Source organism: Aegilops tauschii, chromosome 1 (assembly GCF_002575655.3).
Source record: "Aegilops tauschii subsp. strangulata cultivar AL8/78 chromosome 1, Aet v6.0, whole genome shotgun sequence".
Taxonomy (NCBI): Eukaryota; Viridiplantae; Streptophyta; class Magnoliopsida; order Poales; family Poaceae; genus Aegilops; species Aegilops tauschii.
This window is the reverse complement of record NC_053035.3, coordinates 373,286,670-373,297,173: the sequence shown is the minus strand read 5'-3', so window position 1 is coordinate 373,297,173 and position 10,504 is coordinate 373,286,670. Positions and strand designations below refer to the sequence as shown.

The 10,504-nt window shown below is 43.8% G+C and overlaps 1 protein-coding gene across 1 annotated transcript; it reads right to left on the bottom strand.

Annotated features, from left to right (window-relative positions):
• Positions 1–8,000: 8,000 nt before the first annotated feature.
• On the bottom strand, positions 8,001–8,857 carry LOC109755135 (Bowman-Birk type proteinase inhibitor B5). The gene is made up of 2 exons (XM_020314020.4): positions 8,555–8,857; positions 8,001–8,447 (listed from the first exon to the last, which is right to left on the bottom strand). The coding sequence occupies exons 1-2, from the start codon at positions 8,628–8,630 to the stop codon at positions 8,254–8,256; spliced, it is 270 nt and encodes an 89-aa protein (XP_020169609.1). The 5' UTR covers positions 8,631–8,857; the 3' UTR covers positions 8,001–8,253.
• Between the last annotated feature and the right edge of the window lie 1,647 nt (positions 8,858–10,504).

Genomic DNA, 10,504 nt, shown 5'->3' with positions numbered 1-10,504 from the left:
GCCTTGGTATCGGGCCGGCTGATGGTTTGCTGAAGGCCCAACCACCCGCGTTTGGTCGTGGCCAGCGGTGCCACACACGCCAAGGGTGATGGAGGAGCATGGAGGCATACGATATTGCCTTGTCGGTTGAAGTGTAATTCGAGGCCTCCAAAGTGCATGACACCGATGGGAACGTCATAGTGTAGACTACAGTCATCGTCAATGAGAAGGAGCCGATAGTGAAGGTTTGGCCTGGCATGTAGTCATTTGGCATGAACAAAGATCTGGCATGGGTTTGTTCTCCAAGCAAGGTAGCCAATGCTTGGCACACCATCGGACGGTACGTAGAACCGTCAGTACGCTCGATAGGGTGGCGAACACGACTATAACTACCAAAATGGAGGGGACATGCGTTAGTTACCCATGGTTAGGACCCCTTGGAGGACACCCTACGTCCTGCTTCTAGTTTGTACTCATGGTGGAGTACCTCATGCGAGGGTCACAATGGGGGGGGGGGTGTGATTTATGGCTATCGAGAGTACATTTCTATGAGAGTGGGTCCCTCTGTCTAATCCCTACCCCTGCATTATATAGCAACCAGGTCTAGGGTTTACACATGAATCTGTCCGACCTTCAGCCGCCACCTTGCTTGGCTTGCACTCCAAGATGATCATCAAGCTCCTGTTCGGCCTTTGGGCTCTCTCCTGTTATTGAGCTCTCTTCAGGCCATACGGGCCCCATGATGGGCCTATTGTTGGGCTTCCTCTAGTCATGCCACCCCTGGTGTATTGCACTGTCGATGCCCTACAGTGGTTAGCACCATGACCACTAAACAAGAACAATGCATATTACACATGGACTGATCTTCAAGCTCAACACACTAGCACATCTAGCAAACTAGCATTGACTGATCACGAAGTTCAACACACTACCACATCTACCTATCTACCATACAACTATACTACACATACTATCATCCAGCTCAACATATTGCCACATCTACCACAACAACATGAAAACAATGTTGAGAAGCAAAACCTAGCATGCGAGCAAAACGGCAACACTATCATCTGATCTAATACATCATCACATGATCACATATCTAAGGCCTATCATACAACCTTCAGAACTACTCTTACCACATGCTCACATATCTAAGGTACAACAGGTAGGGAGTGATTAAACTTACATCCATCGGTGGAGCAAGGAGGAAGGTGCGAAAAAGCTCGGGGAAGGGGAGGAAGAACGATCGCCGCCGCCGACCACCGCGGAACAGAGAAGATGCGTCTGTAACTGCTCATTGGTGAAGAATCCTCCTAGTATGGAGAGCTTGAAGAGGAGGAAATGGTGGCGGGGTTCCGACGGTGAGCGAGCGGGTACTAAATAGGGCAACTAAATTGGCGGGAGGTGATTGAATTCCTCCTTCCGTTATATTGGGATGCCCAAGAGGTCACATGAGCTCCCCGTCGCATTTCCATCCCGTGAATGCCGAGAACCTGGTTGAGAGGAAACGTCTGATTCATCCATTCCTAGGGGCCTAGTTGGGAGGTGTTTTAAGTTCAGTTCCTAGGGGCCTAGCTGAGAGGTGTTTTAAGTTCCATTGAGGCCAAAATTTGAATGCAGACCAAGCATCCAAACATGCCAAGTAGCATCTAGGGCGGAGCAATATGCAACCAACCAAAGAGGCCCTAGGTGCTCTAGTTCCCTAATTTGCATCGCCTAGGGAGTGGAGGCACTGGTGCCAAAAGCCTCAAATGTTGATTTGGCACCTATTTGACCATACTTTGTGAAACGTTGCTGGCATGTCAATCGGGTCCATCATCGCATCTGGTTAGATCTAGCCTCTCTTCGCTGAGGACGAACCACTTGATGCGTCGAGCCTATCATGGGTGCAGTTGCAGGCCATGAACTCCATAATTACATCTTTAGCCTCTCTTAGCAGTATGCTTGTTTTTAAACAATGTGTACATCTTTTGTTGCTTACTTTTTGAAATATGATTGTGCAGGTCTTTTTGACGAATACATAAAAACCAACTTATCCCATTTTCTATTGGAATGATTATTCAAACTAGGTACTGAGAAGAAACATAATTACACCCACATAATTGTGAATATCGTTATTTCATTTGCAAAAAGAACACAAGTGATATTTACTAATCTCTTCATTGTATTTTAATTGTTTATCTCTTGTGAAAGATTGCAAGAGATGTTACCAGTAAGAATAGGCAAGTGGTTATTATTATTATTATTATTATTATTATTATTATTATTATTATTATTATTATTGAGAGTAGCGATTCGGTGCCCAGACTCATCTGCACCTAGAATGAAGAAATAAAATTCAAAACAAATACTAGAAAAATAAAAAAACATTTTTTTTGCATGGTAGATAATTACGTGAATGAGGTGCGCTTCAAATTTCAGATCAGTTGGACATCTGTGTAGCTCTCGGCAAAAAAGACAAATTTGGGATATGTAATTTTTTTTACTGTTCATGTATTGTTCCGACTCAATTTGTCTTTTTTGCTGAGAGCTACTCATATCTCGAAATGAACTGAAATCTAGAGCGCTCCTCATGCACCAAATTATCTACCATGTAATTTTTTTGTATTTTTTGTGAATTATTTCTTTACCGGGTGCAGATGAGGTTGGGCTCAGAAATAGCTATTATTATTATTATTATTATTATTATTATTATTATTATTATTATTATTATTATTATTAGTATTATTATTATTATTAGGAAAGGTAGGTGGTTATTATGTACATTACTAGGGAAAAGCCTATTAGTAGCGCGGGTTTAATGCCTATTAGTAGCGCGAGTCCCATGCTACTAGTAAGTCGCTACAACTATCTTTTAGCAGTAGCAACGGTAACACACGCTACTGCTAAGACGTATAGCTGTAGCGTGTATAATTTCCGGCGCTACTGCTAATCTAACTATTAGTAGCGTGCTTCCAATCTAGCGCTACTAGTATTCTATTTTCCATTTTTTTATTTTTAGTGTATTTATACGCCATTATATAAATTTTGATATAGTACCAATTACGAGGTTGTTATATCATTATGTCCATGATGAATTAATATATCATTGTGAGGAAGAAACATGGATTAGATTCATTTAGATGAATCAAAAGTTCAATTAGACGACGATCCTACTAATTCAACTTTTGGTCACTTTTGATCCATCCACATGAATCTAATCCGCGTTCCTTCCACCAATGACATAATAACTAATCATGATCATAATAACAAATCATCATGATAATCATGATCAACATCATCATCATATTAATATAAAAACTCTTGCATCATATCATCACCAACAACAATAGCTAATAACCATCATAGTCATTACCACCAACACTATTTAATCATCATAGTCATAGTGTAGCTATCTAATCACCACCAACACTAGCTAATAATCATCATCATAGTCATTACCACCAACACTAGCCATTTAATCATCATAGTCATAGTGTAGCACATCATCATCTTCAAACTTATTCTAGCTAGCTAATCACTCCCGCTCCTCTCTCTCAGGTAAAATAGCATAAAACATGTGTAGCACTCCTGCTTCATCATATTGAAGAATGCAAATGAATCTGTCTCCTAATTGTGGGTTGCGCTTCTGATTGCTGCCCCCTAATACTTCTCTGCTGTGATCCTTCACAATTTTGCTGCAGTCCTTGACTATTAAGACTTGCTCGCTTTGAGAAATCATCAATGCACTCATGTGCAATGTAGGATGTCTTGGCCGTAACCTAATCATCATCATGCGATCTTTAGGCTCGATCCAACGAGGCACAACATTTATCGGGAGTCCCTGTTGAAGAACATCGTAGTAACATACATATCAATGATGTTTAGCTTAAAAAATAATGTATGCAAAAGATGCACTTAGGACAAATAGTAAAAAACTTACCATCTTTCCTAAATAGATGTGACCGTAGTTCAATACGCACACTGGTGGTCGCACGTATTGAGTACTAATATTTCGAAGTCCAGAAAAATAACCTATCTTGACAGTATCAAGATCCTCAAGCCATGAAACATAATGACTTATCTCCTCGCAGTTTAGTTCACCCCGGGACTGTAGTAGGTGTTGTCTACCAAGAGCCAGACATGTTTGCTTGAATGGAAATAAGCTGTCAATAGAAATTACTTGTCAACTATTTTTAAATAAACAATATAAATTACATAATAAATATGGTTGAGAAACTCACATATAGGTAGAAATGGAGGCGTCTGCACATTGACCCAGATGTCGATATTACCTTCAATTTCATCTTCTGGACGAAATCAAAGGTGATAAGCATATTAGGCTCAAATGCATAAGCCTTGCATAGTGCTCTCTAATTTTTGCATTCAAAATAGGAGTAGGTGTCTGCATTGTATAATTTTACGGCAAAAGTATAACCATGCTCGGTCCTCAAGTGAACTCTCTTTACCTCTATACTGTCCATAGTACTGAAACCAATCTTATCCAAGACATACATTCTTGCATGGCAGAGGATACACTAGTAGAATTGTAAAAAATTAAAATTATAAGTTGAAGCAAAAGAAGCAGAAGTCATGCTTAATTACGAAAAAGACTTGTCGTTGTGACTTACTGGATCCACTTCGAAGGTCTCATCCAGCATGATGCTGAAGCGCCTACCACCAACTAGGTGAGGCCTGTCGCACGTGCCGCGCTCGTCTTCGCAGTATTCACACATAACAAATTCCCTTTCATCGTAAGATATTTCCTATGTTCATAGTTGAAACATTAAAAATCGATCGAAGACAACTACCAGGAAACTCAACACACAGATCACTATTACTCAGTATGCAACGGGTTGACTTTAGGTCTGTCGAGTCTTCCTTCCTAAACCCTTATCTCACGTATATGGTGGGCACTCCCTCTCTGATTTTGCGACCGTCGGTGATGGTCTCTACTCCTCCTTTCCCTAGTGTATTACAAATATCGAGCACAAGAAAAAGAAGGAGAAGTGACCCGCACGACAACAGTTGGGATTCCTGTTGGTGGACACTCTCCCTCACTGAAAGACACACAAGGAGCCGAAACAGACCTAAAGTCAACCCGTTCCATATATCGAGCAATGACATAGAAAAAATGCCCTATGTTTTGTCGAAATATCATTGAATTCCCGTTCTGGCAAATCACAAGCACTCGATATGTCCTACATTGTAGCACAAGTCATGCTAGAATTCGTGAAAAAATTTGGCAGGACATTTGCTGAAGACAGGACATATCGAGCGCCTGAAATTTGCCAGAACGGAAACGAATCAACATTCCGGCAACACATAGGCCACTCGGAGGTACATTGCAAACAAGAACACCAAGGTATCCTCTATATTCAGAATGCTTCATCATCGACATCAATGACATGGCGACTAGCACTAGCATTTTCATCATCGACATTTACAACACATTATCATCTATATCAACAACATGGGGATTTGGCTATTCTCACCTAGAGGTCTTAAGGGGTCGGCGATGGGGACGACTGCGGGGATGAGGCAGGGGCAAATACTTGATTTCTGCATATACAAAATATATTCTATCAACATGTATCTCAGTAGTCTTTAATCACTTATGTTCTGAAGCATAACTAAATTTTCCAATATAGGTCTCTCTGTCTAAACTAGTTCTATTAAGCACTTACTAAATAAACTAGTTCTATTAACTACTTACTAAGTAAACTAGTTCTATTAAGCACTTACTATAAATAAACTAGTTCTATTAAGCAGTTACTCAATAAACTAGTTCTATTAACTACTTACTAAATAAACTAGTTCTATTAAGCACTTACTATAAATAAACTAGTTCTATTAAGCACTTACTATAAATAAACTAGTTATATTAACCATTTACTAAATAAACTATTTCTATTAAACACTTGCTAAAAATTAAACTTTGTTAACCTAGCCAACCAGACCCCTATGCACTTTTAAAAAAACATCGATGAAGACAAAAACCATAATTAAACCCTACTGCCCTAGTTAAACCCTACTGCTTTAACTAAATTTTTGCTCTAAACACTACTGCCCTACCTAAATTTTTGCTCTAAACTAAATTTTTGCTCTAACCTAGCCAACCTAGTTAACCTAATTAACCTAGCTAGTTAACCTAGTTAGTTAACCTAGCTAGTTAACCTAGTTAGTTAACCTAGCTAGTTAACCTACTTAACCTAGATAATTAACCTAATTAAGATAGTTAACCTAGCTAGCTAGTTCTCTGTCAAATCTTTGTGCTATGCATGAGAAAGAGAGAGGAGGGGTGGGGGCTTACAGAGGATGGCTCCGGTGGTGGCAAGGGATGGTGGCGAGGGAGGCAGGGGCGTCTCCGGTGGCGACGAGGGAGGCAGTGGTGGCGAGGGAGGCAGGGGCGTCGAGGGTGGCACCGGTGGCGTTGATGAGGTCGCACGGCTCCGGTGGCGTCGGGGGCGGCTCCGGTGGCGTCGACGGCGCGCGGCTCTGGAGGCTCCGGGGGCGTCGTTGTCGGCAGGACATGGCGGCGAAGTAGGGCGATGGCGCGCGGTGCGACTGGCGGCGAGGGATTTGGGGGAGAAGTGGTGGCAAGGGGGAGAGAAACCGCGCGGGGGTTAAGTCAAACGAGCTATAGCGCGTGTTAGCAAAACACGCTACTGCTATAGGAAGTAGCTATTTATTTTCCTTTTCCTTTTCTATATCAGGGGTCTACAAAACGCACTACTGCTATATTATCTATAGCGTCTGTTCTGAACAAACGCTACTGCTATGCCTTTCTCCTTAATTTTTCTTTTTCTTTTATTTTTTATTTACATTTTCTTTTTTCCTTTTTCCTTTTCAATTTCTTTCATTTTCATTTACTTTGCTATTTGTTTTTCATTTTATTTTATTTTCATTAGCAGTAGCGCTTTTCCCAGAAAACGCGCTGCTACAATAAGCTTAGCGGTAGCACGTTTTGCCCAAGATCGCTACTACTATTCCTAGCCTGCAGGCAACATTGTTGGAATTTTAGTAGTAGCGCGTTATCCAGCAGAGGCGTTTCTGCTACAGCCATATTTGTGGTGCGTTTTGTGTACACGCGCTACGGGTAAGTAGCAGTAGCGCTTTCTTTTAACAGACGCTACTAGTAAGATTCTGTGTCTATGATTTTCCCTAGTAGTGGTACTGTAGCTAGTTCCTATAAATGCGTAAAGAAACAAAATAAGAAAAATAATAAAGTTGACTGAAACAGCAGGGTCATAAGGCCGGTCGCTTCCTTTGCAAGGAAGCCTAATGGCAAGAGTTGACAGTGGTGCCACTGAAGGCATCGTTGCAACCCTCCTGGAATAAGTCTTTTGCATGACATATATTATCATAGGTTACGAAAAGTTCCTAATTGCATGATCTCGTTGTACAACAATATAACATCCCCATTAATTAGGCTGCTTTTACGAATTCTTTTGTCATTTTTCAAAACTATATCTTATGTTGAACCACCTTCCCTCGAAGCCTGATTATGCTTTAGGAAAAAACTGAGATCAAATATGGAACCTTTTACCATTTGCATTCAAGTCAAACCGAGCAAACATAGATGTTTTGAGATAACGTTAGAGGAATTTCTCTTAACAGCAAGTTTGGTTTGTAGCCATACTTCCTGTACAGGTACACAAAATTGTCAAACGTGTGATTGCAGACACATTTCTTAGCCCGTTTAGCAAACATCAGAAAATATTAGTCACGATGAAAGGTGTGGCATGCCCGTAGTAAGATGGTAAAAGAGTGCGTAGGATAGTTATTGTATGTGCCAAAAACTAGAAAGGTTAATTTCAAATAGCCACCCATCAGCTCGTGTGAGTCTGTGATAACTAAGCTAGTACTGCTACGATGTTTGATGAATAGATTTAGTGTTTTTTCGAAAAAAATAAAATGAAATAAAATAAGCATATTTTTTGTAGTGGAAAATAACCTAGCATCTAACATACTGCTTAACATGTCAACAATGGATATCATATCGGAGAGTATAAATACAACGGGAAACATGTAATGCGTGGACAAGAGAACTCATATTATTGGCAGCCACGCACAATCATTACAGCTGTTTATTCACGGAGGATATTCCGGATAGCTGAACAACAAGCAACACCAACTTTTTCTCGAGAGAGAAAACACAGCGACGAAGAGACGACATACTGGTATAAGCATTGTTGGCCACACACACACGCATAGGCACGATGACGCTGCTCATCTCGCCTGAGCTTTTATTTTATTTTAGGCGGAACATATCATGCCGGCATGAACCGATCAGTACTTCTTGCAGGGTCCACCGCAGGTGCCGTCGACGGTGGATTTCATATCCGCGCAGCGCCACATTTCGGGGCTCGTCGACACCACGCGGCACGCCGAGCAGCCCTGGGGACACTTGGGGTGGGCGTCGTCGCAGACGTCGACCCCCGAGAAGGACCTGCAGTTGTTGCAGCACTTGGGGAAAAAATCGGCTGCAAGCACGCAAGACATCGGCATCAGGTATGTCACTTGCTACAAGATATGACCGCCCAAATCGATCGAACTACAGGTAGAACGATTGAGCATGAGCAATGCTTACCGTTCACGTGTGAGAGGACTCCCATGACCAGGACGGCCTGGAGGATCAGGATCGCCGCGAGCTTGGTGCCCTTCATGGTTTCTGATGAAGTTTTCGTGCAAAGCTCTCACTTCACTCGTGCGGTGCGGTGGTAGAATGCTCTGTGTTGTTGTGGTGGTGTGGCTGGCTAAAGCTGCGGGCAGCTCTATATATAGCCGTCGATTTCGTAACTTGATTGACAATCCTGGTAGGGCTGCTAGGCTAGCGGTCGTTATTATTCGGTTAGGTGGGGAGATAAAGATGTTTGACTACTGGTTTGGAAAGTTGGACTCGTTTCTTTTTTGTTTTATAGGCGGCGTGGATTGTTTGACACGCATTGTATACGGAAAAGCTCCTTCGCGATCGCTCGCTGGAGCGATCGAATCGATATCACTCATGTCCAGCACATCAGATCACGTGCACACCGATTTAGACAACGACAGCAGATATAATTTCACACTCTATACTCCTTCCGTGTATAATTGTACATCTAGTTTTTTTACGAGTCAAAGTTTTAAAATTTCGGTCAACTTCATAAAAATTAATACTAACATATATGAAATCAAATTGATAGTATCAAAGTACATTTCAAAACGGATCTAGTGATGCTAATTTAGAGTCATAAGAGCATTTTCAACACCGACTCTCAAACCTCCCACAATCCCGAACCATGTTGTCCGGACCGCGGAAGCTATCCAACACGGTCCCGTATCGGTCTGCGACGCGGTCTGGACGCATTTTCTCCCGCAAACCGGAGACAAACGCGAGGAGGTTTGCCGGGAGTCCGGATTGATCCCAAGCCCATTTCTGACCGCCCTGGCCCACCAAACCCCCTCCCGCGCGCGCTTCCCTCCCGGCACCAGCTGCCCGCATTCATTCCACTGTAGAGTGCGCCGCTCCACATTGAAGGCTGTTCAGGGCGGACACAACCTCGCACTGTCTCCGCAATTGAATCGGCGCGCCGGCCGAGGGTGCCGCCAGCTGCACGCCCGGTTGAACAGGCCTCCTCGCCGCATTCAAACACCTCCACTAAACCCGCGTGGAAACCGAGAAATCTACTCCGGCCACACATCCATTCACGAGCGGGCTGGCATTAAACGCAACGCCGGCCGAGCTCCTCCCGCCCGTCCTGTATTTAAACAAGGCCAGACGCTGGGCAAGAATAGCACCACTCCGCCGCTCCCCATCTCCCCCTTCACCGTTTTCTTCACTCTTTCGATGGCATCAGACGAGCCGGAAGAGCAGTTCTCCAGCATAAAAGCCGGCTGGGTGGCTCGCCGAACTCGCCCGATACGAGCGAGGCAGCTCGCTGCTCCACCTCCCTCGCCTAGCCCGACGGAGCCAGTTGCCGCCCCAAGCCAGCGCGTGGTTCAGCAACTCTTCGCTTGAAGCCAGCTCGCGAAGGAGTGGCGAGTTGCTCCATGCCGGCATATCGAGGAGCACGACAACACGAGCATTGCCGCCTCTAGTGTCTGCGACCGCGCCATGCATCGTTTATGCGCGCGTAGCCGCGCCATGCACGTACGGAAAGAAGCTGGCTGCTAGGATGTCGACGAGAGGCCGCCGCCGCTTGTATCCTATGGAGGCCACCGCTGGCACGTCGCCGACCTGTACAGGCGGTGACCTGTCTGGTCTTTCTCTCAAACCATCGTGGGCACACCCGTCCGGGCTTGACGAAAGCACCTTCCCCTCTGGCTGAAGCACCCTCTTTGACACTTCAATGAACGGCGTAGACAGACATAGGGAAGATACGGGGGAAGAATATGCCTCCGGGGCTCCCGACAGTCTGGTTAGCGGGCTGCCGAACATGGGGAAGACAAAAGGATCCGCCGCGGCCGGCCGTAGACTAGTGTAGTCTATCTGTATTGTGGGAGTGGAGGTCCGCTCGACTGTATGTGCACATAGTTTTACCTTTTAAGTTAAATATGTCCA

Coding starts and splice junctions, on each gene's coding strand:
- LOC109755135 (XM_020314020.4), bottom strand. CDS start 8,630: ATGAAGGGCACCAAGCTCGCGGCGATCCTGATCCTCCAGGCCGTCCTG. Junction 8,448..8,554: donor AGTCCTCTCACACGTGAACG/GTAAGCATTGCT, acceptor GCGTGCTTGCAG/CCGATTTTTTCCCCAAGTGC.